General features: G+C 40.9%; 1 protein-coding gene across 1 annotated transcript in view; it reads left to right on the top strand.

Moving 5' to 3' along the window:
- Window positions 1-27,995, top strand: part of ANTXR1 (ANTXR cell adhesion molecule 1) — a 253,071-nt gene that overhangs the window by 85,639 nt on the left and 139,437 nt on the right. Inside the window, exon 10 of the mRNA XM_065929030.1 lies at window positions 2,904-3,002. Coding sequence (XP_065785102.1) covers window positions 2,904-3,002 — 99 coding nt within the window. The remainder of the gene's footprint in view (window positions 1-2,903; window positions 3,003-27,995) is intronic.

Here is a 27,995-nt window from a genome sequence, read left to right as displayed (position 1 = left end):
AAATTTAGCAATCCTATCTATGCATCAACATGCATATCTAAATTCTTAATACTCATACTGTTGCAGTGAAAAGGAAAATAGAGGAATTAGGTTTTTTTTTTTCCCCCTTTCCCTTTCCTGAGAACAAAGAAAATAAAGAGAACAGTGAACAGGTCAGGGAAGAAATATAAACACATCTGAAAGAGTTGATCACTCCAAGTTTTACTTTTAACTCTTCCTAGTCTGTAGTCTGTGACTAGATTTGCTTTTCACAAACTAACCTGACACTCTGTAAATCATATCCTGCATGTGTGGTCCCTAGCTCTGCATGAGTTACATCCTGCATGTACTGCCCCTTAACTCTGTGCTAACTACTTCTGTACCTGGTGCTTACCTTTCCCTAGTTCTCCCTTTGCAGACCACCCCTTGTAGCTTTTTGCATTTCAGAAAGAAGGCCACAGGAAAATAAACCAGAGATAGTAATAGTCGCTCAGTCATGTCTGACTCTTTGTGACCCCATGGGCTGTAGCCTACCAGGCTCCTCAGTCCGTGGGATTTTCCAGGCAAGAATACTAGAGTGGGTAGCCATTCCCTTCTCCAGGGGATCTTCCCAGCCCAGGAGTCAAACCCAGGTCTCCCACACTGCAGGCAGACTCTTTACTGTCTGAGCTACCAGGGGCCAGTTACCTGTCTTCGTGATGCCAGCTACAACTATTTTGAAACAATACAAGAAGGAGAAGGATACAAGATTCTCACTACCTTGTTCTGCATCACACACCCCAGACTATAAGCCCCTGTTTGTTACCACCAAAATCTTGGCTTTCTCTGTCCACTGACGCGAAATGAAAAATTACAAAGACAGAGTTTGGAGGAACTAGAAAGATGGCTTGAATCCTCAGCTGGCTGAGGGAAGAACGCAGCAGGCCAGTGCCCGCCACCGCGGGGAGTCAGGGGGATCATATAGATGGGCTTCCCAGTCTGGGGTACGGAATAAGGACAAAGTGAGAATCTGGCATTCTTCTTCATGCATTGTTTCAAAACGGTCATAGCTGGCATCAGGTAGTCTGGTAATTGGATCTAAAAAAGCCATGTGCCCATGACCTTAATAGAGCTTAAAACTAAGGCAGTGAATACTCACACATTAGTACCCAGTTTTGCTGCCTACCAATTACAGATTATTTGATCTTGCGCAAGTCATGTACAATGTCAAACTTTCAGTTTTCTCACAGTGAAGTTCGTTCACAGCTCTCAACAGACCTCTGCTAACTTGTTTCTCCTTGTGACACCCTTAGTGCCTCTAACTTCCTTTCCTTTCCTTCGGGTTCCCTGCCTCCCAGCCAGGCCAGCTCCACTTTCCTGCAAAACGGGCAAATCTGCCAAAAACAAAAATAACATAAGCTTTAAAAAAAATCACAGTGTTACTCTCTAAATGAATCATATGTCAGGAGACATTGAGGATTCATTTTAGCCTAATGGTAAAGAGTATGCTGGCTGAGTTCTCAGCACATGGTACCTGACACCCAACAGACCTGGATTCCAGTTCTGATCCTGACCACCAGCTGTGTGATCTGGGACCAGCTATTTAATCTCACTAAGCTTGGTTTTCTCATTCGTACCTCTCTGTAGTGAGGTTTAAATGACATGAGATGTTTACAGCACAGAGTCTGGCACACAAAGAGGGAGCAGTTGATATCAGTTATTATTCTCTTGGCAAACATGACCTCTAAATGAGTTTCCTGGGAATGAAGGTGACATATATTCATGCCATTTATTAAAGTTTGGAAGAGTCCCCTATACTAGTCCTTTAATTCCATTCTTCCTCCAGTGAAAATCTCCATTTGAATAGCACTTTACACTGCCAGATCCACTTTCCCAAATATTGCACTTTGACTTCTAACTTTTAGTCTTTTTCTTTTTTTTTTAGTGCCACACAGCATTATCCCACGCCCCAATTTTTATATACAAAAGGATGACAAAAATAAAAGAAAATGAAGTATTGGCGATTAGTTCCCATCAAACTTAAGCAAATATTCCCAAACATTTAATAAGTTAATTAGCTGGGGTTTTTTTCCCCTTAGTAAGAGGATCATTATTTTTACTTTATGAAGATATTGTGTTAATTCAGTGTGAATTATGCCAACATGAAATTAACATGCAGGGCTGGAGGCCAGTGAGCTGTATTATCTCTTCTATTTGGAGAGAAGAGAGTACTAGTTGCACTAGGACCTATGTCAGTTCAAACGGGAAATACTTGACAACCGGCCACCCATAAACAAGACATGTCTTCTCTGGTGAGTACAGCTACTCCTGCCTAACATTAGGTGTTCCTACTGTGTGCCCTGCAGAGACAGGAGAGCTGAAACTGTTGTCAAACAAATTCTAAACATAAAGGAATGCTTTTCTAGCTGTGGAAGAAAAGACAAAAGGACAACGTCAAACGATACCTAGTCACATGCTACACTCTTCAGGACAGGCTGTGAATGCCAGAAGACAGTGGTCTTCAAAAACCCTAGGCACCTTGAGTTCTAAAGAAATCCTTCCCTGTGCATCCAGTGTATAAAAAAGACACAGGAGACCTTCTGGTGGCAGACATCACAGGTTTTAAAACTTCCACGACTTGAGAGATGGGTAAGGTTTGCAGGACACAGGTGAGGGAGAGGCATTCCAGGGAGGAGGAACAGTAAAGGCAAATCCAACATGGGAATTTAAAGTTCGGTGCCTTCCTGGTGGACAACTAGTGAGAAGGTAGTGATTGAATGGTGAAAGGCTCCCACACGGATGCTTCTGTTTCCCAGCTTGAACTGATTTTGAATATTTTAAGCCTGATGAATAGTTAACAAGTACCCTAAATCAGGGCAGATGGGAAATTTAACGTTAACATTGGGCAGTCAATTAAGATGTCTTGTCATTATTCTTTGTTTCAGAATCATTTCAAGTAGTCGTGAGAGGGAATGGCTTCCGACACGCCCGCAACGTGGACAGGGTCCTCTGCAGCTTTAAGATCAACGAGTCAGTCACGCTCAGTAAGTTCTTGCCGAGTTTGGGGGTTTCTGCCACTGGCTTCTGGAAGGGGGAGTTCCCAGCCATCTTCCCGGAAAGCCGCACCCAGGAAACTACAGAGAAGGGTCCTCCCTGCTAGAAAGGCCACCAGCAAAGGGCATAACTGGCCCCTGCGGTCCCCTTGCTCCCATAAGGAGAGGCAGCAGGCACTTGTTTCCGAGCCCACAGCATACATGTACCAAGTTCCAGACTCTCAGGCCCTGAGTGGTTAGGGCGTACAGAGCTCCACATGGCTTAGTGAGATACCAGGACTCTCAAGCAAAAGAGGAGAAAAATAGGTGTTCTAGATTTATTAATTCTGAGTAAACTAAAAGCCAAAAAAATCTCATCAGGGTAGATACCTGACCTGAGATACAGGAAGATGGATGTCAAACTAAGTGCATTTCATGGGAAAAAATGAATTATCACAACATTGGCACATTCACAAGACATTTGTAGCAGGGAAGTTAAAGACATGTGTGACTCAGATTACTGTCCAGGAAAGATGGGGCAGATGGATTATGTTAAAACAGATGGCCAGGAGTCCCTGTTATTATTTACATCTGGCATTCATCCCACAGATAATTACTGGTTCAGTATCTGCAGCAGTAAACAGCAATCATAGACTGTATTTTCTACAGTGCTAGGACCTTTTAAATACCTCACATCTTTTTGCCACAACAGCTCTGGGAGGTAGAAAGATAAAGAAGATGAAGAGGATACTTATTTATTGACCTTTCACACTGGTTTTGTCTTCCTGTTAGCATTGTGGAGTAGGTACTATCCTGTTTTAAAAAGGAAGAACTGAAGGGTATGCCTTTTTCCCTCTTTAGCATCTCAAAACCCGCTTGAATATTTAAACAAAGATATGCAATGGCTTCTTTACAAACATCTGGAATTCCTGTATATGGAGAAACTCCAAAGATTTGAAATATTCAGTTATTTTTCCCTGATACTTTGAAATGCCCTCACGTATCCAGAATGTACTTGCTATTCGAAAACATTTTCAAGTATCCTGTCATAGTGTGAAAGTTGGACATGCACCCCCTACAGAATCTTTCCTTTTTATTTTCCTCTTTTAATTTGTGATGTTCAAGTCCACCTTCCCTCTCTCCTCTTAATCTTAAATCTAAGATCAGAAACTCCTGAGGATTAAACTCAAAAGACATCAACACCTTCCAAAGAAGGCTTCCCAGACAAGCAAGCCTTTAGAACCAACTCCTCTCTGAACATGCATGGCCATGAGTATAGCATTGCTGTTGCTTGAAAGGTTACCCAGAGATTCTATACTAAGATAACAAAAAAATGCAAATTTTTTATGATGGATTTATAGAATGACATTTTAAACACATATTTTCCAGCTTCTCCATAAAATTTTATTTCTTGGGAAACTAGCTTCTTTTCCTTTCCTAAAATAAACTTGCAAACACCTGCACGGTCTGTTCACCTAATACATATTTAAAAAGAAATAGAGTCTGTTGGGTTTAGTTTAAACCACAAACCTAATTATGCTTTCAACATAGGCACTGACAGCTTGGAGAAGAGAAAGGCAGTGACTCAACCATATTAGAAAGCGCAAGCAACACTCCTGAACTCAAACAAACAGTTATTTAAAATAGCTAAGGGGGAAATACTGGATTTTTTTTTAAATTGTCTTTATTTGTTCATTTATATTCACTAAAGTAAAAAACTATGGAGGATAGAAAAGATAAATAAATTTTAAAATGCAACATATTCAATTCTTCATCTTTCTGTCAACTTTATGAATGTAACTATGTCATTGAGTTGTCCCATAAAATAAGACAAATTCAGATTCTCTTACTTTTCCCGTTCTCCTTTCCCACTTCCATGTCCATGTTTTAAAATATTATGTTTTCATTTTTATAGTATATATTTCCTCTTTCAAGATTTTTTCCTAAATACTGCAATACATTTTATAACAAAAAAGAGAATAGAATTCCCTTATTAATCAAAAAATGACTAATTGAAAGCCCAATAATGAAGCTATGGTTTCTATTGTATAAGCCTTAGAGTCTTCAAGAAATAATGTATTATTTGTAGCAGATTATGTTAAGAAAAACAGTTAAGTAAAAAATAACAAATTTTAAAAATTACATTTATAGTGAGATATATTAACATAACTGTACAAGCCTTTAGATGAATAATAAAAAATTAAAAGCTATACAGCAAATATATATACTTTTTTTAAAGTGGCTATGAATGCCTTTTAACATGTATTGCACTAAGACACAAATAAACCACCAACATATTAATGCCAAAATGTTGAAATTGTTCCCATATATTCTTAGATGATAAATATAACCAGAAAATAAAAAGCATAGGTTAATACCGATGTCCATCCTGCTTTCCTTGCCTTTGCTTAAAAATAAAATAAATCAACCACTTAGGAATCTAAAATTTGGCAACCTGTTTCTGGTCAATGGTTCCAAAATTATGCATGAAATATGATGTAAAAACTGTGACATGTGGTCTTGCTCAAAGGAATGAGGAGGAAACCCCCAGGTACAGGAAACAAAAAGGGAATGCAAAATCTAAGCAGAAGGCAATGCTGTGAGGGCTCTAGGCCTGAGGGATCTTCAGGCTCTGATCTCAGTACTGATATAGATATAGGATACCAGCAAGTTCAGTTCAGTTCAGCTCAGTCGCTCAGTCGTGTCTGACTCTTTGTAACCCCATGAACCACAGCACGCCAGGCCTCCCTGTCCATCACCAACTGCCGGAGTCCACCCAAACCCATGTCCATTGAGTTGGTGATGCCATCCAACCATCTCATCCTCTGTCGTCCCCTTCTCCTCCCGCCTTCAATCTTTCCCAGCGCCAGGTCTTTCCAATGAGTCAGCTCTTCACATCAGGGGGCCAAAGTATTGGAGTTTCAGCTTCAATATCAGTCCTTCCAATGAACACCCAGGACTGACCTCCTTTAGGATGGACTGGTTGGATCTCCTTGCAGTCCAAGGGAGTCTCAAGAGTCTTCTCCAACACCACAATTCAAAAGCATCAATTCTTCGGCACTCAGCCTTCTTTATAGTCCAACTCTCACATCCATACATGACCACTGGAAAAACCATAGCCTTGACTAGACGGACCTTTGTTGACAAAGTACTGTCTCTGCTTTTTAATATGCTGTCTAGGTTGGGCATGACTTTCCTTCCAAGGAATAAACATCTTTTATTTTCATGGCTACAATCACCATCTGCAGTGATTTTGGAGCCCCCAAAAATAAAGTCAGCCACTGTTTCCACTGTTTCCCCATCTATTTGCCATGAAGTGATGGGACCAGATGCCATGATCTTAGTTTTCTTAATGTTGAGCTTTAAGCTCAGCTTTTTCAGTCTCCTCTTTCACTTTCATCAAGAGGCTCTTTAGTTCTTCTTCACTTTCTGCCATAAGGGTGGTGTCGTCTGCATATCTGAGGTTATTGATATTTCTCCCGGCAATCTTGATTCCAGTTTGTGCTTCCTCCAGCCCAGTGTTTCTCATGATGTACTCTGCATATAAATTAAATAAGCAGGGTGACAATATACAGCCTTGATGTACTCCTGTTCCTATTTGGAAAGCAGGCAAAAACAGAGCCACCTGTAGAAATCAGGCTCCAGAGGCTGTAACACACATTAAATGGGTACAGGGCAAGCTGCTCAGTGATTCAGGAAAGCAGGCAGGGGAGTAAGGTAGATATTCTACCAACCACATGATACAGAAGCACCAAAATGTGTCTGTGGCCATCCTGATTGCTGTGGCCCTGGCTGAGGCAGTATACATCCAGTTCAACCTACACCACTCCTGAAGCCATAACTCCCTCTGAAGATGGGCTGACAGCACCCAATGATAAATCATATGACAATAGTTGAAAGAAAAAGAACAAGCAAGAAGACTAGGGAGCATTTTAAAAAAGAAGGAAAAATAAACATATTTAAAGTGTATTAAAGCAAGAAAGCATCTCAAAAAATCTAACTTTACACCTAAAGGAACTAGAAAAATAAGAACAAACAAAACCCAAAGTCATTAGGAGGAAAGAAATAAAGATCAAAGTGGAAATAAGCAAAATAGAGAGTTAGGAAGCAATAGAAAAGGTTAATGAAACGAAGAGGTTTGTTTTTTTTTTTAAAAAGATAGACAATGTTGATAAACCTTTAACCAAATTCATCAAGAGTAAAAGAGAAAGGATCCAAGTAAATAAAAAAAGAGAAATTACAACTGACAACAGAGAAATACAAAGGATCATAAAATATTACTACAAACAATTATGTGATAATAAAATAGACAACCTAGAAGAAATGGATAAATGCCTAGAAAAGTGCAATCTCCCAAAACTGAATCAGGAAGAAATATAAATGAAAAGACTAATAATTACCAGTAGTGAAACTGAATCATTACTTTAAAAAACTTCCAAGCAAAAAACTCTAGGACCACACAGTTTCACAGAGAAACTCTACTAAACTTCAAAGAAGAAATTTATCCTTCTCAAACTATTTTTTAAAAAATGAAGAGGAAGGAATACTTCTGAACTCATCCTACAAGGGTAACATCACCCTAATATCAAAGCCAGACAAAGATACCACCAAAAATAATTATTAAAAAAAAGTTATTATCACTGATGAATGTAAATGCAGAAGTCCTCAACAAAATGTTAGCAAACTGAATTCAACAGTAGGTTGAAAGGGATCATACACCATGATGAAGTAGGATTTACCCCAGGAATGCATGGATGGTTCAGTATCCACAAATCAATCAACATAATATACCATGTTAACTAACTGAAGAATAAAAACCATATGATCATCTCCACAGATGCAGCAAAAGCTTCTGACAAAATTCAACATCCTTTTTTGATAAAAACTCTTCACAAAGTGAGCATGGAAGGAACATACTTCAACATAATAAAGGCCATGTATGACAAATGACAAGCAATATCATAATCAATGGTGAAAAGCTGGAAGCTCCTGGAAGATCAGGAGAAAAACAAGGATCCCTTCTCGCCACTATTTTTTTTTTTAACATGGAAGTGGAAGTCCTAGGCACAACAATCAGAAAAGGAAAAGAAATAAAAGGAATCCAAATAAAATTGGAAAGGAAGAAGTAAAACTGTCACTATTTGCGCATGGTATGGTTCTATACACAGAAAATTCTAAAGACACTAACAAAAACTATTTGAACTGAAATGAGTTTAGTAAGGTTGTAGGATACAAAAGTAATGTACAGAAATATGTTGCATTTCTAAATACTAATTATGAGCTATTAGAGAAATTCACAAAATAATCACATTTTTTACAGCTGTCTCAAAAAGAATAAAATAATTTGAGATAAATCTGATCAAAGAGGAAAAAGTCCTGAAAGCTATAAGAGATTGATCAAAGAAATTGAAGACAACAAAACAAATGGAAAGATGCTTTGTGCTCATGGATTGGAGAATCAATATTGTTAAAATGACTACACTACCCAAAGAACTCTATAGATTCAGTGCAATCCCATAAAAATACCAATGGTATTTATCACAGAGCTAGAACAAATAACTCTAAAATTTGTATGAATACACAAAAGACCCCAAGTAGCCACAACAATCTTGGGAAAGAAGAACAAAGCTAGAGCTGTCACACTCCGGGATTTCAAGCCATACTACAAAGCTACAGTTGTCAAACCACTATGTACTGGCATGAAAACAAACACATAGATCAATGGAACACAATAAAGAGCCCCAAAATAAACCCATGCTTATATGGTCAATTAATCTACAACAAAGCAGGCAAGAATATACAATAGGAAAAGACAGCCTCTTTAATAAGTGGTGTCAGGAAAACTGTACTGCTGTGTGTAATAGAATCAATCTGGACTATTTTCTCACACCACATACAAAAATAAATTCAAAAGTGGATTAAAGATTTAACTGTAAGGACTGAAACCACAAAACTAGAAGAAAGCATAGGCATTATGCACTTTGACATCTGTCTTAACAATATTTTTTTGGATCTGTCTCCTCAGGCAAGGGGAAAAAAAACAAAAATAAACAAATGGGACTACACTAAAACTAAAAGCTTTTACACAGAAAAGGAACCTATCAATAGAAGGAAAGGCCACCTGCTGAATGAGAGAAGACATTTTCAAACTATGTGTCTGATAAAGGGTTAATATTCAAAATATACAAAGAACTCATACAACTCAACATCTAAAAAAGTAAACAGCCCAATTAAAAAATGGGTAAAGAACTGGGTAGACATTTTTCCAAAGAAGATATGCAGATAGTCAATAGGCACATAGAAAGATGCTGAACATCATTAACCATCAGGGAAGTGCAAATCAAAACCACAAAGAGATACTAACTCATACCTGTCAGAATGGCTATCATCCAAAGATGACAAAGTGTTGGCAAGGATGTGGAGAAAAGGGAACACTTGTGCAGTGTTGGTGGGAATGTAAACTGGTGCCGCCACTTGGAGGACAGTATGGAGTTTCCACAAAAACTTAAAAGTAGAACTGCTATATGATCTAGCAATTTCACTTCTGAGTATTTACCTGAAGAAAACAAAAACACTAATTTGAAAAAAATATATGCATATTACTGTTCACTACAGCATTATTTACAGTAGCCAAGATGTGGAAGCAACTTACATCCATCCATAGATGAAAAGATGAGGAACATGTGATATGTGTGTGTGTGTGTGTGTTGTGTGCTAAGTTGCTTCAATTGCATCTGACTCTTTATGACCCTATGGACTGTAGCCCACCAGGCTCCTCTGTCCACATATATACACAACTTAGAGGATAGACTAAGCAATGTGATTAGACACAGATAAAGATGAAATGCATGAACTGGAAGAGAGATGTGAGGATATACTACCCCTCAACCAAAGCACTTGACCCAGATTTTTTCATCTGTGTTTTACCAGAGTTTAAGGACAAATGATTCATATCTGATACACATTCTTCTAGAGAAAAGAAATAGAGCAAAAGCATTTTAATTCACTTATGAAAATTATATAATCTTGACTTTTTAAAACCTGGACAAGACACTAGTAGTAGAGTATATTTGAAATTGATTTCTTTGATGACAAACATACAGATAAACTATTGGTAAACAAAAATCCAGCAATGTATTTTAAAAGGACCAGGATAAGTAATACTTGTTTTAAAAAATGAGGGGGGGATTTTCCTCTCACATAGCAAATTTTTTTATGCCAAGAAGACGTTAAAATTCACTATCAATTCCAAAGCTTAAAAATACATACTTTTAGGGACTTCCCTGGTGGTCCAAGAATTTGCCTGCAGGGGATATGGGTTCAGTCCCTGGTATAGGAAGATTCCACATGCCCCGAGCAGCTGAGCCCATGCACCACAATTACTGGACCCACACTCTCAAGCCCGAGAGCTGCAACTACTGAAGCCCAAGCGCCCTAGAGTCTGTGTTCTATGACAAAAGAAGCTACCACAATAAGAAGCCCGAATACCTCAACTCCAGCATTAGCGCCAGCTCTCTGCAACTAGAAAAAGTGCAGCAATGAAGACCCAGTGCAGCCATAAATAAATAAATAAAATTATTTTTTAAAAAAGAAAAGAAAAAAAATCACAGGAAAAATAGAGCAGCAGCATATAAACTCTAGAAAGAACTAAATTTAACCAAACTTGTAAAGACATATACGAAGAAAGTTATACAACTCTGTGAGGGAAATGAAGACAATGTAAGTAAATAGAGAGCCAGTATAGACTCATGGCATAGAACACACACTGGAACCAAACCACCCAGGGAAAGCACCCTGGCTCTGTCTTAAAGCTTTGTGACCATGGCCGTTTACTTAACTTCTCTAAGCCTCAATTTCTCCAGCTGTAAAATGAGTAGGCAATAATAGCACCTCCGTAGTGGATTCCTATGACATTTCAGTGTAATAATTAGGGCCTAGAACAGGGCCAAGCATGCAGTAAGCAGTTGATCAACGTTGGCTGATAGTATTAATTTATTATTATCATTATCACTATTACTCAGTGAAGCAGCAACTGAGGATTGTAGAGACATCAGTTGTCTTCAAATTAATATTTACTTTTACTGCAGTCCTAATGAAAAGTCCAGTGGGACTTTTGAAGTTAACAAAATAATTCTAAAGTGTATATGGAAGAATAAACATTTAACTATAGCCAAGAAAAATGTGGAAACTTGCCCTAGCCCATTTTAAGATGTATAAAAAAATCTGCAGTAATTGAAACAATGTATGACTGGTGCCACAAAAGGCAAACTGAACATTAGGACAGGAAAAACGAAGTCCATAAAGAGAGCCAAACACTTCTATGAATTTCATATAAAATAAAGTGACCTTTCTAATCGGTGGGAAAAGAGTAGATTATTCTTTTTGGTATTGAGACAACTGGCTCACCCCTTGGAAAAACAATTCAGTTCAATTTTTATCTCACACTTTACATCTAAACAAATTCCAGATGAAAAATTTAAATGTGAACATGAAACTATAGAAGTTTTAGAAGGAAACAAAAATAAATATTTATATAATTTTCCACTGGGGAAAATCCTTTTAAGCATAACTCTGCAAGGAGATACCACAAAAGAAAATTCGAATGGTTTGAATACACATTTTAGAATTCTTTAAACTTCCCCCCTTAAAAAAATCTGAAGGGAAACAGAAAACCTGCTAAATTATTTTTAAGATGTATAACAAATAAAGGATCAATAACTTTAATATATAGATAGGTCTTAAAATCAGTAGAAAAGACGAGCACATCAATGGATAAAAGATAGGAAAAAGAAATTTACAGGAAAAATAATGGCAAATGAGCATATGGTAAATGTTCACTGTAGTCAAGGAAATGCAAATTAAAATAATCTATCAAACTGGTAAAGATTAACAGAAATACAATGCCAGTATTGGCAAAGATACAGGGGAAGAAATATTTTCATTCATCTTTAGCGAGAGACCATTAAAGATCACTGAATCTTCTGGAAGGCCATTCCTGTTTTGTTTTGTTTTGTTTTGGCTGAGTCACACAGCTTGCAGGATCTCAGTTCCCCAACCAGTGATTGAACCCAGGCCCATCACTGAAAACCCAGAACCCTAACCATTAGGCCATCAGGGAACTCTCCAGGAAGGCCACTCTTAAAACAAATCAACTGCTTTTATACATTTTTGACCCAGAATTTCAACTTCAGCTTCATCAAAGAATGCTAGAGAATGTTAACAAAGACTCAGCTGCAAGATGTTCATCATAATATTGCTTTATGATAGCAAAAAGGAAAAAAAGAGAAGGGAGGAAGGAATGCATTTGAGATGGAACCAAGGAAGGAAGCAGAGAGGAAAGCAAGTAAACAAACTGAAACATCTAGGTGGTAACATAAATGTTTTACAATTGATAGTGTGTTATATAAATTATATTCATGTTTAAATAATTAATATTGTGAGAAAGAAGAGTACTTACTTATGTGGGAAAAATGTTAACAGTACTGCTTCACATGTCAAGAATAAGTTACGAAACAGTGCCTAAAAGCTGCTCCTGATTTAGACACATACATTTATATGCAGAGGGAGAAATATGAAAGACACACATCCAGATGTTAACAGTAGTTACCTCTGAATGAGTCCACCATGAGTTTTTACTTCTTCTTTCTGTCCATCTAAGTTTTCTATGATCATATGTCCCTTTTGTCATGAGAAGAAAAAAAAAAGACAGTTATTTAAATTTTTTTTAAAAATTCTTGTTAATTATTTAGGCCAAGCATGCATCTTAAGTGTAGCATTTAGTTGGTTCTCCAGTTACCAGGCTGAACTACTACTCCTGGCCAAGAAAGTATCTTGGAAATCTTCACACAAACTTTATTTATTCTGGCTACACTTTTTCCTACTTCAGTATTCGGTGTATCGTGCCACGAAAAGATCCACTTTCAATTGGAAATCCATTTGTAGAGAGATTAAAATGCTAAAAAGGATACATTGAGGTAGGAGCTGAGAAATGATCTGTTTTAAAGAACAGTAAATAAAAAATGGATGGTTTTACTAATACAATAATGAGAAACTTGTTAGACTCTCCTAGTGTTACATGGAGACTTATGAGGTATGACCAGAAACAAAAGAAACTGATTTTTAGCAAACTTACTAAAATTCAATTGAAGGGCCATGTGAAAAATCAGCCTCTTGGTTTTATAGGCACATTTCTTTTCTGATGCAGGATTTTATTTCTCAGCTTGAACTTCGATCTTATTCACAAGGCATGGCTCTGGGTCACTTTTGGTTCACGCTCAAAGAATAAAACATAGCCCCCAAAGAATAAAACATAGCCCCCTTTGAAGATATTTTTTTCAAACTGAACATCAGTCCTGAAAGCAGCTCTAAGAGAGTTTCAGAGAGGGGCTTCTTCCCAAGGGGATGAGAGACTACACTCACTCAAATATAGAAGTTCCAGTGTGTGTGCTTTTAGAAATCTGTCCAGCTATCCAGAAACTATACTTTATCTTAGAAAACATCTGGTCCTCAGGACTGCTTTGGCCCCCTTAAGGAGATCATCGAAGTGCACCTATGGTGGCAGCTGGGGAGAGAGAAGGAGAAAAATTTCCCAAACAAAAGCCTATTGTTTCCTTTCTCACTGGTTGGAATGTTGCATCCTTCCGTCAAAGGTACTTAGCGTAATTTGGATGCATCCTTACCTAGGGCTTTGACGTCGTATGAAGATAATAGAATGTCACTTTGTGCAACTCAGAATTAAATGGTACAAAGGGGCATCTTGTCTCATAATTCTTTTTTTTTTTTTTGGAGTGTAGACTGTAGTTGATTTACAATGTTGTGTTAGCTTCAGGTATACAGCAAATTGAATCAGTTATACATATACAAATATCCCCTCTTTTTTTAGATTCTTTGCCCATACAGGCCCTTGGGCTTCCCCAGTGGCTCAGTGGTAAAGAATCTGCCTGCCTATGCGGGAGACGTGGGTTCAATCCCTAGGTCAGGAAGATCCCCTGAAGAAAGAAATGGCAACCCACTGCAGTATTCTTGCCTGGGAAACACCATGGACAGAGGAGCCTGGTGGGCTACAGTGCATGGGGTCTCAATGAGTCGGATGCGACTTAGCAACTAAACAACAACAGGCCATTACAGAGTATTGGATAGAGTCCCCTGTACTATACAGTAGGTTCTTATTAATTATCTATTTTATATATAGAAGTATGTATATGTCAGTCCCAGTCTCCCAGTTTATCCCTCCCTACCCCTTATCCCCTGGTAACCATAAGTGTGTTTTCTACATCTGTGCTTCTACCTCTGTCTTGTAAGTAAGTTCATTTGTACCTGTTTTTCAAATTCCACCTATAAGTGGTATCATATGATATATGTCTTTCTGTGTTTGACTTACTTCACTCGGTTTGATGATCCATCCTCCACTCCTGTTTCTTAATCAGGCCTCATATCAGAATCCCCCAGAAGCATCATCCAAGTAATGACAATTACTGATTGTGAGCACCTGCCTGGTTTCCTTTCTAAACTAGCTTCTTTCATCCTCCCAGCAGCCCAGTGAGGGAGGAGTTACTTGTATCCCCCTTGGCTGACAAGGGAACTGAAGCACAGAGAGATACTGTGCAAGGTCACCCAGGTGGCCAGAGGTTGCAGCAGTGTGGACCCCAGGCGGTCTATTCCAGAGGCTCTTGCCCGCTTCTCTATGTTGCTTCTTAAACACCGATCCCCTCGGGTCCCCGGGTCCCTGATCCTGAATGCCCACATCACTCTGACATGTGCCTGATTTGAAGACACTGATCCCACAGCTTCCCCTCTGTAGAGACAGGAAACCTCAGCTCCGAGAGATTCAGCTACTTGCCCGAGGTCATAGGTTTGTTAGTCAAGGCTTGAGCTCTGGTTCAAGGGGAAAAAAAGCCCTGGACCAGGGGACAGACAGCCCAGGCTTTAGGTCAGTGTATGCAGCTGAGTGTGAACACGGGGAAGCCACCTCTTCTGGTTCCCCAAGTGGCCCCTCTTTCTTACACTCTACGGGCTTTCCGTGTATCTGCTCATGTTTCCCTTTGCCCCTGCTCTCAGAGGGAGCTTGGGTTTCGCCCAGTTGTTTCTGAAATGGCTCCTGCCAAGACTGTGTTAGTCCGTGTTTCTATCTTTCAGATCCAGACAAAAATATAGATAAGTGGAAATTTACTGCAGTTTTGCTTGGTCAGACAAAAACCTCAGGAATCTGGGATGAGTTGGGGATAAAAGAGAAGTTGCCACCAGATGTAACTAACTGGTGAAGACTTTCATTTAGAGGCAAAAAAGTTTCTTCCAGGGGCAATTTGACACAGAATTAACTACAGCAGTGCCTAATAGATAGATGGTCAAACTTGACATTGCCCCTGTTCTACCAAGGGTGCAATTGCTTCCAAATGAAAATTGGAAGCTGCCTGCGGACTCTGGCACCCAGTGAGCTTCTCTGAAGCATGATTAAGAGAGATTTGCTTGTGAATGTCCCTGAAGCTGCTGTTATGCCAGTCCTGTTGTCTCAATAGGGGAAGTTTGCAGCCCCTCTATTCTGTTCCAGACAACTGGACTTTTGCAGTGCCTTTCCTCATGGAGCACTACTCCTCTGTCATTTCAGTAGGATGATGGAAGAAAGAGTAGTTAACAGAGATGGGCCAGACTCATGGGAATTCCAAGGAGGCTAATAAGCTATGCCCCCTTCAAATTAACATTTGAAATATGTTAAATATTTGCTCCACATTCATTTAGAGGAAGAGTTGGGTGCTTCTGAGGGAAAGGAAGAGAGCTCTACTGGTATCTTTCCTTCAAGCAGTTCAGCTCTGGCCCCTAATATGTACACCACAGCAGCTTAGTGATGTTCACTGTGACTCAAGTGTGTGCCTGAGGTCTGCTTCCCATCTCTTCTCTGCATTTCTCTATTAATTTATGTTCTTTAAGAGCAGTCAGCATTTGCCATAGTTCATGGTCATGATTCTGTGATAGATAGTGATAGTGATAGATAGTCGCTCTGTTGTGTCCAATTCTTTGCGACCCCATGAACAGGGTCACCAGGCTCCTCTGTCCATGGGATTCGCCAGGCAAGAATACTGGTATGGGTTGTCACTCCTTTCTCCAGTGGATCTTCCTGACCCAGGGATCAGATCTGGGTCTCCCGCATTGCAGGCAGAGTCTTCACCGTATTTTAATAGACTTGTCCCTCAATCCCAATTCCAAAGGTAAACCCTTCCAAACCTAATTGTGCACAGCTGAAAGACTTTGTGTCAGTAGACACATACCTTGTGCATGAATCCTAAATTGTCTTTCGCCAAGTGAAAACAAAACTTTAAAAAATATATTTCTTAGCAAATTACAGCTGTCTCAAGGGCACCAGTTTTCTGACCTCAAGCTTACAAATTTTTTAAAGGTTGATGCTTTGCTTATAAGATAATTTTTTAGTTTTGTAAATGTCAACAGTCAAGAATTTTTGGTCTAGATTTATTGAGAGGAGGAAACATTTTGCCAGAGCCCTGAGCCCCATTATCTTCATCTGGTTTTCTTGAAATACCCAAATCTTTCCCTATTAACTTTGGATAGAGATGATGCAGAAGACTACAACATTATGTACAGTATGATTGCAGTTATGTAAAAAATAATATACATAGAAAAAATTCTGAAATAGCATGCCCCAAAGCATTAACAGTGTTTATCACTGAAAGTTAGGATTGCTGAGGATTTTCATGCATTTTATATTCTTCTCTGTATTTCTCAGACTTCTCACGCTCACCATGTATTACTTTTACAGTCACTAAAAATAACAGTAACTATGAGCTGAAAATAATTTACATCCTGAGAAATCAGACTAGCTGTGCCAAGGACCAGTTCTTTAAAAGCTGGAGAGTTCTGAGGCACAGAGATCAAGCCCCCAAAAGACAACCCAGTGAGCAGCAGGCTGCTGGCTACTATCCCTGGGCTTCTCTGGGAATGCATTCATGGTCCCTCACCCTTTACTGCCTCTCCTTCTGGCGCCATGATGTAATCTTGATCCTCCTGTAAACAATGTTCAAGATAACCCACTTCATTTTTTTCCAAGACTGCACTCAGCTCTCTGTCCTACCCTGGTGTTTGTAGGTAAGGTGTTCTGATTGCAGCCTTCCCACCCATATCAGCTCAGAGCCTCAGCAGCAATCTAATCCCCACTTCTGGAGCACCCCCATTTCAGTTGTAAAGCCCCACCCAGCAGAATGGCTCAGATGTCACCTACCACCAGGCAAACCTGAATCCATCAAAGCCTGCATGGAAGAATTTACCAAAAAACACTCTCTTCATTACTCTAACCAGATGCCTTCCAATGGCCCTCAAGCTGTTACTCCCTCACCCTCCTCTATGCATAATCCTTTAACACCTCTGAACTTTTCTGGACATTCTGTCAGTACCCCAGGGGGAACTGTGAACTACCTAGTAATATCTCCAGAACCCTCTAAATGGGCCAAAACCATGTGTGAAAGTGTTAGTCACTCAGTTGTGTCAAACTCTTTGCAACCCCATGGACTATAGCCCACCAAGCTCTGTTGTCCATGGAATTCTCCAGGCAAGAATACTGGAGGAGGTAGTCATTTGCTTCTTCAGGGGATCTTCCCAACCCAGGGATCAAACACAGGTTTCTTGCATTGCAGGTGGATTCTTTACCATATGAGCCACCAAAACCATGGTAGATATTATACCAAGATTTCTAACCTTGGTACTACTGACATTTTGGGCCAGATAATTCTTTAATAAGAGGGAGAGGAATGCCTTTGTATTGTAGGTTACTTAGCATTGTACATGGTCTCTACTTACTAGATGCCAATAGCATGCCCCTTCTGGTCTGACAATCAAAATTGCCTCAAACATTGTCTTTCATCCCCTGAGGGTCAAAACCACCCCATTCAAGGACTGCTGAATGCCTTCTTGTCATACCTACACTATATAGCCTGACACAACCTAGGCAATAAGTCCCGCAGGACCTAGTCAATTTGTACATACCCTCACATCTTGTGTTGTACGTACATCAGCCTATGAGCCCAGAAGTACCCCCACTTTAGTAGTCACAGTTGACATATGTCAAGTGCTTATTAAGTGTTCAGTATTTAATCATATCATCTCATTAAATGAGTGAGTATGAAATCAGTATTATTGCATCTTACAGGTGAGAACTCTGGGTTATGGATAGGGTTATACAGTCTGTAGGTAGCAAGCTGTGATGGGGGACCTGCCAGGGACCAGGCTATTCATGTGCTCGTGGTTCCTACTCTAACCTGCCCAGAGAACAACGAAGAAAACCAAAAGGTATATTCTGGACACCTTAACACAGAGGTACTAGGAAAATAGTCATAGATAGACCCAGGAAACTTACCTGGAACCCATTGGCCAAGCTCATCACCTGATCTCATAGTAACTAAGCAGTGAGGGCTTCCAGAGAAATCTTGCAACAACTCCAGACCAAGAGATGGGTGGATAGATATGGGTCATGTCTGAGGGGAAAAAAATAGTGGCCAGACTGGTTCTTCCATATTAAAAACATGAGATAACATTACAGCAGATGTGTATGTTCTGAGGATCATTCCCAAATTGGCCCCACCCTCCTATGCTTCACTACTGGCTCTTCCCATTCTGTGTTGACTCTTCTCATTGCTCTGACCACAGAAAACCATTATTTAGCCTTTCCAAGTAGAAGCTTCCCTCTCCACTTTCAAAATCTCTGCAGGGTCCCCTTCAGTAGAGTTCAATGACTTCTATAAGAAGAATGCGTAGGTTTGTTACCAAACCCGTCTATGAAAAATCTTCCAATTCAGGGTCTGACATGAAGTTCACGTGCCTAATAAATAGCTTCTTTCTGCTCTAAGCAATGAATCCCATTTAGCTTTGCAGTAAGACCCTCACATTTGTGAATTTTCATTGCATGAGTCCCATTAGAGCAATCAACCACCTCTTTTCTGGCTGGGACCTCAGAAAGCTCAAGCCAGATGCCTTGAATTTCATCAACTTGGAGTCCTGCAGAGTATCATTTTATTTCCAGTTTTTGCTCAGGATTTTAAAAGTCTAATTTTTTAAAAGCTGGTTACTTTTCAAGTCAGTGAAAAGGTAGAAACATTTAGTCTAGCCTGTCTTTTCTCCCTTCATTCAGGGACACATTCCCCAACCAGCTGATAATTTGGTGCTGAACAGTTATACTTGGCACAGAGATGCCACAAAAATGCTCCCTAGACCCAGGGAAGATGGGGAGAAAGAGCAGGGTGAGCTCATTCAGTCCCTAACCTCCACTATTTTGTCACAGTAGGAATGTAAACTCTACTTTGGAGCTTACATCAGCTTTTGGAGGGTTTCAGCAAGCTCCCCTAGATAAGACTAAGAGTTATTTTTCTTGTCCTTTTGGCCAGAAATAAATATTTATATCAAGAAAGGATTGCCAAGACTTGGAAAGTATTTCAGTTATTTAATCAGCCCTATAAAAGGATTCACTGTGATTGGTGTTTGAATTAGCTAATAAATTTTAATCTTGGTTTTATCCCAAATCCATTAGACAGTCACCAACTGCAGCTAAGAATTCTGGAAACTTCTTAACCAGTCTGAAAAGAATTACATTGATCTGAGATCAAAACCATGTACACATTTGAATGTATGGTTTTGAGATATGGGTTAATTATAGTAAGTCAGGGTCTCCCAGAAGACACTCGAACCTTATCACAGAGGTTCTCAACCCTGGTTGCCTCTCATGGAAGACAAGCCTCCTAACATTATTCAACCTCACCCATGGAGAATCTTGACTTTTGCCTCCACAGCTGTCAGTCTTCAGGCCACATCATAAAACTAGCTGTGAAAGTATGACAATATAAAATGACTAACTAGTTTAAATTATATCTGTAAAAAAACTAGCTGAGTTGACTATGGGCAAGTCATTTCAAGAAAACCTGGGTTTGATTTCCAGGTCTTTTATTCATGTTACAACACTAACTCAATTAACCAACTTCTTTGAGACTCAGTTTCCCAAATTGTAAATTAATAATAATAATAATGTCAAATGAGACCATAGGTATATCAGTTCAGTTCAGTCACTCTGTCATGTCCAACTCTTTGTGACCCCATGAACTGCAGCATGCCAAACCTCCCTGTCCATCACCAACTCCAGGAGCTTGCTCAAATTCATGTCCATAGAGTCAGTGATGCCATCTAACCATCTCATCCTCTGTTGTTCCCTTATCCTCCTGCCTTCAATCTTTCCCAGCAGGCAGGGTCTTTTCAAATGAGTCAGGTGGCCAAAGTATTGGCATTTCAGCTTCAACATCAGTCCTTCCAATGAACACCCAGGACTGATCTCCTTTAGGATGGACTGGTTGGATCTCCTTGCAGTCCAAGGGACTCTCAAGAGTCTTCTCTAACACCACAGTTCAAAAGCATCTATTTTTCGGTGCTCAGCTTTCTTCATAGTCCAACTCTCACATCCATACATGACCACTGGAAAAACCATAGCCTTGACCATAGGTATATAGTGTTACACAAAATCAGTATAGAATAGATATGCATATACATGTATGTATAGGTATAAATATGTGTGTTGAATGCACAGGTAAATATATATGCCTGTGTGTGTGCACATATGTACACACAAAACACATTCACTGAAACTTTTCATTTTCCCAGGAATTTCTAATAAAATTACATTCCTTCTCAGATGGGACTGCTGCTGCTGCTGCTGCTAAGTCGCTTCAGTCATGTCTGACTCTGTGCGACCCCGTAGATGGCAGCCCACCAGGCTCCTCCGTCCCTGGGATTCTCCAGGCAAGAACTAAGACCCAGCCAAAACTCAGATTGGGACTTGAACCCACAGTTTCTGACTTGGGAATGGACTAGAATCCATTGTATTTTAATTGAAACTGTTTACCTGGCATCCAGACTTAATGAAGCTCAGGTTCTTTTGCCACAGAAAGAATTCAGCGAGAGGTAGAACAGGCTAAGAGTGAGTTTATTAGCATAAGATGCTTGTTAGAAATATAAGCAGGCAGGCAAGGGAGTGCAGCCCTGAGAACAAAGAGGGCTATATTTTTATAATCAAAAAGTAGGGAGGGGAGAAGACACCTTCTTCCTCATTTGGAGTAGACATCAGACTTACATCATTTAGTTTCTCCCTTGTCCCTATATGGTTTAACTGGTACTGTCATGGTGCTATTTAAATCATATGTATATTAGCAAAGGGCTTCCCTTGTGGCTCAGTTAATAAAGACTCTGCCTGCAATGTGGGAGATCTGGATTCGATCCCTGGGTTTGCAAGATCCCCTGGAGGAGGGCATGGCAACCCACTCCAGTATTCTTGCCTAGAGAATCCCCATGGACAGAGGAGCCTGGCAGGCTACAATCCATGGGGTCACAGAGTCAGACACGACTGAACGACTAAACACTTATTAGCAAAAGGGTGATGACATATACTAACACACGTTGATTAGTCTTAGGTTTTGATATAACATCCCCTTCACTTACCCTTTCACCTAAATTCTTGTCTTGGCTACATGCAGAAATGCCAGTCTTCCAAGGACCATTAACTCCCTGACTTCGGGTAACAAGATTCATATCTACTGACTTATGTTAAAACTCTCAGGATTTGTGGCTTGACTGTGCCTGGCACTTGAATGTGCCTGGTCTTCCTTCAAGACAGAGTAGATTGTTGCTAGGTGACTGGATTCTTTTCTTGAGTGTTCATATGCTCTCAGCAGTCTCCCAAACTCCCTTAAAATTCCCTTTCTATCTTTAATCCCCTAGTGGGATTTCTAAACTATTTAATTATCCTACTCTAGTCTTATCACTAATGCTTAAAAAGATGTTTGATAGAACAATGTAATCAAGCAATTAGGCATTTTGAAATTTTAAATTTTAAATTCCTCTGATTTTAAAACACACATTTAGTTTCCAGTTCATTTTAAAGGCTTGGATACCCATGTAATAATGCGAAGTAACATTTACTGTGGATGGAGGTTCATGACATTGTACAGGAGACAGAATCAAGACCATCTCAAGAAAAAGAAATGCAAAAAAGCAAAATGACTGTCTGAGGAGGCCTTACAAATAGCTGTGAAAAGAAGGGAAGCGAAAAGCAAAGGAGAAAAGGAAAGATGTACACATTTGAATGCAGAAGTTCCAAAGAGCAGCAAGGAGAAGGAGAGATAAGAAAGCCTTCCTCAGTGATCAATGTAAAGAAATAGAGGAAAAACAATACAATGGGAAAGACTAGAGATCTCTTCAAGAAAATTAAAGATACCAAGGGAATGTTTCATGCAAAGATGGGCTCAATAAAGGACAGAAATGGTAGGGACCTAACAGAAGCAGAAGATATTAAGAAGAAGTGGCAAGAATACACAGAAGAACTGTACAAAAAAGATCTTCATGACCCAGATAATCACGATGGTGTGATCACTCACCTAGAGCCAGACATCCTGGAATGTGAAGTCAAGTGGGCCTTAGGAAGCATCACTACGAACAAAGGTAGTGGAGGTGATGGAATTCCAGTTGAGCTATTTCAAATCCTGAAAGATGATGCTGTGAAAGTGCTGCATTCAATATGCCAGCAAATTTGAAAAACTCAGCAGTGGCCACAGGACTGGAAAAGGTCAGTTTTCATTCCAATCCCAAAGAAAGGCAATGCCAAAGAATACTCAAACTGCCACACAATTGCACTCATCTCACACTCTAGTAAAGTAATGCTCAAAATTCTCCAAGCCAGGCTTCAGCAATACGTGAACTGTGAACTCTAAACCAGCTTGAACCAGATGTTCAGGCTGGTTTACAAAAGGCAGAGGAACCAGAGATCAAATTGCCAACATCTGCTGGATCATCAAAAAAGCAAGAGAGTTCCAGAAAAACATCTATTTCTGCTTTATTGACTATGCCAAAGCCTTTGACTGTGTGGATCACAATAAACTGTGGAAAATTCTGAAGGAAATGGGAATACCAGACCACCTCACCTGCCTGCTGAGAAACCTGTATGCAGGTCAGGAAGCAACAGTTAGAACTGGACATGGAACAACAGACTGGTTCCAAATAGGAAAAGGAGTATGTCAGGTTGTACGTCACCCTGCTTATTTAACTCATATGCAGAGTACATCACGAGAAACGCTGGGCTGGAAGAAGCACAAGCTGGAATCAAGATTGCCGGGAGAAATATCAATAACCTCAGATATGCAGATGACACCACCATTATGGCAGAAAGTTAAAAAGAACTAAAGAGCCTATTGATGAAAGTGAAAGAGGAGAGTGAAAAAGCTGACTTAAAGCTCAACATTCAGGAAACTAAGATCATGGCATCCGGTCCCATCACTTCATGGCAAATAGATGGGGAAACAGTGGAAACAGTATCAGACTTTAATTTTTGGGGCTCCAAAATCACTGCAGATGGTGATTGCAGCCATAAAATTAAAAGACGCTTACTCCTTGGAAGGAAAGTTATGACCAATCTATAAAGAGCAGAGACATTACTTTGCCAACAAAGGTCTGTCTAGTCAAGGCTATGGTTTTTCCAGTAGTCATGTACGGATGTGAGAGTTGGACTATAAAGAAAGCTGAGGGCTGAAGAATTGATGCTTTTGAACTGTGGTGTTGAAGAAGACTCTTGGGAGTCCCTTGGACCACAAGGAAATCCAACCAGTCCATCATAAAGGAGATCAGTCCTGGGTGTTCACTGGAAAGACTGATGTTGAAACTGAAACTCCAATACTTTGGCCACCTGATGCAAAGAACTGACTCATTTGAAAAAACCCTGATGCTGGGAAAGATTGAGGGCAGGAGGAGAAGGGGACAACAGAGGGTGAGATAGTTGAATGGCATCACTGACTCAATGGACATGGGTTTGGGTGGACTCCGGGAGTTGGTGATGGACAGGGAGGCCTGGCGTGCTGTGGTTCATGGGGTCACAAAGAGTCGGACACGACTGAGCAACTGAACTGAACTGAACTGAACAGAACATTTACTAAATGTTTCTTGAGTGCTAAGTAACATACTTCCATGCACTCTTGTACTCCTCACACAACCTAGTGCAATGATGTCATCATCACTATTCACAGATAAGGAACTTGTCCTCAGTCACACACTAGTCACAGGACCTGGGATTTGAACCTGCATCTGTTTGACTCTGGAGTCTGCCGGGCCCTGTGACCCCTGTACTCATCTCCAGAGCTGCTCAGATCCCAAGCCTGGGTGTCTGATGGTTTGGTGTAAGGACCTCATTGATCCCCAGATCCTGATTTAAGTCAAATTTTAGTTTGATTATCAGACTGTTATAAGACAGATGCTTTGAATTCACCTGTGTCATGGGTATGCACTGAATTCGGAACTATCTTAGGTAAAAAGCAAGGACATTTATATTTATAGATCATCTAAAAATTCCCTTAAGGCCTGGTTTCAACCCCCTCCCCTCACTAGTTTCCTCCCAGCTCCTGGCTCCATTTCCCCCGCCCACCTGGTGCTGACAAGCAGTGAATGGCCGCCAGTGGACACAGGACCAGGGCCCTCCACCGTCCTCCAAAGTGGATGTTGCCCCGTAAACATCACCACACCACTGGTTCTGGCAGAGCTGGCCCTGAGGTTGGCATGGCCCCTGAGCCAAACGTGGCTCAGCCTGAGGAGGAAGGCTCTGGGCCCTGCTTCCCAAGTGGACGTTCCAGGAAGGAGTCAGATGATCAGCGTTATGGAAACCAAATGGCCCTCCTTTGTTTAGAGAGAAAGAAAAAAAGAAAAAAAATCACTCATTTTTGTGGTAAAGTGAAACCAGGCTCCAAACCAAACAATCTCTCTCCGAGCCGAAAATGCCAGCTCCCCAGAGCAGGCCCACAGCCTGGGACTCCGATGAACTGGTGGGAGGCGGTGCCGCAGCCTTCAGCCACGTCTCCTCGGGCTTCTCAGCGGCGAGGGTCTCCTCTGCTCTGCTCCTGAAATAGCTGGTCTCCCCGGCAGGAAGAGAAAATGAAAGGAGGGGGAAAGTGAGAAACGAGTCCGCTGGACCAAGGCTAACCAAGCAAGGCTAACGGAGACAACCTCCAACTCTCCCGCCTTTCCTGCTGGGAGGGAGGAGAGGAGCTGCTGGGAGAGCGCGGGTGGGAGCCTGGGTGGGAGCCTGGGCCCGGGCGTGCGGCTGTACTGCGCCCCCTTCCGCTCGCCCCGCAGAATGCAGCCGGGAGTCACAAGGCCTCCTGTGGCCGCGCTGGGGCGGGCTGGTGGCTCCGTGGGCAGGAACCCGCGCTCCCAAATATTACTAGAGCATGTGCGGCAGCCAGAGCAAGTAAATATAGGTTGTCACTGGCCACGACTCTCGCAGGCTTTGTTCTTCCTCTAATACGAGCTTTTCCTGGAACGGAGAGGCGCTTGGTGTGGACACGGGAATCCACTTCTAGTCCTGGCTTTGCCTCTGACTTGCTGTGAGATCACGGTTTACTACAGCCTCTCTGAGCCTCCATTTTGCATCTGCACAATGAGCCCAGTGAGTCCTGCCTTGCCTTGGTTCCCAAGGTCATAGTGAGGGGAGATCGAGCCTGGCTTTTATCCAGAGGTGGAGGCCAGACTGCCCACATGCTGATGCAAGCCCTCTTGCGTAACACTTGGCAAATGTCTCCATCTTTGTCTGTTCCTCACCTTTACAGGAAGGGAATAGGGACTTCCTAGGTGGCCCCGTGGTTAAGAATCCTCCTGCCGGTGCAGGGGACATAAGTTCAATCCTTGGTCCAGGAACTAAGATCCCACCTGGCATGGGCAGCTAAGCCCATGGGCCAAAGCTAGTGAAGCCTGCGGGCTCTAGAGCCCGGACTCTGCAACAGGAGACACCACGGTAAGAAGCTGGAGCGCCGCAACTAGGGAGTATAACCCACTTGTGGCGAATAGAGAAAGCCTGCGCACAGCAACCAGAATCCCCTGCAGCCAAAAATAATTTAAAAAATAAAGTGAAGGGAATAATAGCCTTCCCTGGGTTATGTGATGTGTGTGATGCACTTAGAGCACACAGCATGCCCCAGGTCTCACTGTCATCGTCACCATCATGGACAGAAAAGCATCGTGAAGATAATGCCCAGTTCAAGCCCTGTGTATCTGCCTCTGTCCCCATAAGCTTTTAATTGTTCTCAACACACTCACTATTCTGACAATATTCCATAATCTGCCAGTGCCTGCGGGCTGTGTGCTCAGTCCCGTCTGACTATTTGTGACCCCATGGACTATATAGCCCACCAGGCTTCTCTGTCCATGGAATTTTCCAGGCAAGAATATTGGAGTGGAAATCTTTTTCCTGCTCCAGGGTATCTTCCCGACCCAGGGATTGAACTTGCATCTCCTGCATCTCCTGCGTCTCCTGCATTGGCAGGCAGATTCTTTACCACTGAGCCATCTGGGAAGGCCAGTCTGCCAGCATTCATTCTAAATGAGGGGAAACTCCAGTATCTTCCTGTTACACTTAGGAAAAATCCCCCAAACCCACCACGATCTACAAGGGCTTGATCATCTGACCCTGCTGCCCTTTTCTAGCCTCATATTTTATCCGCTGTCTCACTGAAATCCAACAGCCTTGTCAGCTTTCTCCTAGCTCCTGAAGGCCTGGACTCCTCCTTGCCCCAGAATCTGTGCAGGTCCACCTCTTTCCCACCCAATTTCCTCTTCACCTGGCCTCAGGTCTCAGCTCACAGAGCCTTTCCTCAAGGAAATGTTTCCTGACTTTCCAGACAAAAGTCTGCCCCCTGATTCTCCTTCTTTGTACTGAACACAATTTAATTAAATAGTAGTATGTGTAATAACAGCATTTTTTTGTGCTTTGTTGTACTTTCCTCATGATTTCTCCTCCTCCAGAACTCCTGTTCACTAGCAAAACCCAGTGTTCATTTTATTTCCTGTGTGAAGCCCTCCCTCAAACAGGGTTACTCATTAGAACTCTAACTGAAGTTTTGATTTAGTAGGTGACCTCTGTCTGGAAGGCATAAGAGTGCCTGCGTTTTGTTCAGCTAATTATCCCTTCTCCTTAGGCTACAGACCCAAGGAATAACAGGAAATAAATGCCACTTATTATTAGCAAGTTCAATATCTGATGTTCCCAGGGCATAAATCTTGCCCACATCCCTAATTCCAATAGATAACTAAAACACTGGCCATTAAAAAAAGTGAGAGGCTTTGTCTATTGTGTTCCATTCCAGATCTAGCATAATGCTTGGCACATGGTAGACATTCAAGAGAATATATTTTTAATAAATAAATGTGTTTAAATAAGCAACAAGGATATGTTTTACAGAACAAGAAAATTTAGCCATTATTTTGTAATAACTTTAAATGGAGTATAATCTATAAAAATATTGAATCACCATATTATACACTGGAAACTAATATAGTATTGTAAATCCACTCTCCTTCAATTAAAAAATCTTGTACTGAAGACTAAGATTAAATAAATGTAATATTTTTACTGCTTCAAAAAATTGAATGTGTTTAATAACTATCTCCCCTGCAACTTCTATAAAATCCATGAAAGCAGGGACCAGGTTTCTCTTCTAAAAGCCTGTCTTTCTAGTTCATAGTAGGTCTCGAATAAATATTTGTGGAACGAATGACTTGGAATAATCTCCCTACCTTTTCACCACTTGATGGTCTCCCTAGACATCAGGGGAAACTATAATTGGCCATCCCTTTTTCCTCCTTCCATGGAGACACAGTGCTTAGAACTCAAATGTGTCCTCCAGCTCCTATCTCATGTGGGTCTGGTCCTTAAGTCCTATTATGGAGGGCACAAAGCTTCCTAATCTCCACTCAGGCAAGTGTTTAGTGTCAATTACATTTAAATGTCATTAGAGACATCAATTTCCTATCAAATGCAACAGCAGCATAGCATCATTCCATTACACATGGATTCCTTTCTGTCTCCTAGGCATTTGTATTCACAACTTGATTAAAGGGGCATATTTATTCATCTTCATATCACCTACAGTTCCTACTACAATCTTTTGAACAAAGAATGCACCCAATAAATGTTGAGTCATGAAAGAATGACTA

The sequence above is a fragment of the Muntiacus reevesi genome, chromosome 3, assembly GCF_963930625.1.
Source record: "Muntiacus reevesi chromosome 3, mMunRee1.1, whole genome shotgun sequence".
NCBI lineage: Eukaryota > Metazoa > Chordata > Mammalia > Artiodactyla > Cervidae > Muntiacus > Muntiacus reevesi.
The sequence above is the reverse complement of the archived record's forward strand: the minus strand, read 5'-3'. Positions and strand labels throughout refer to the sequence as shown.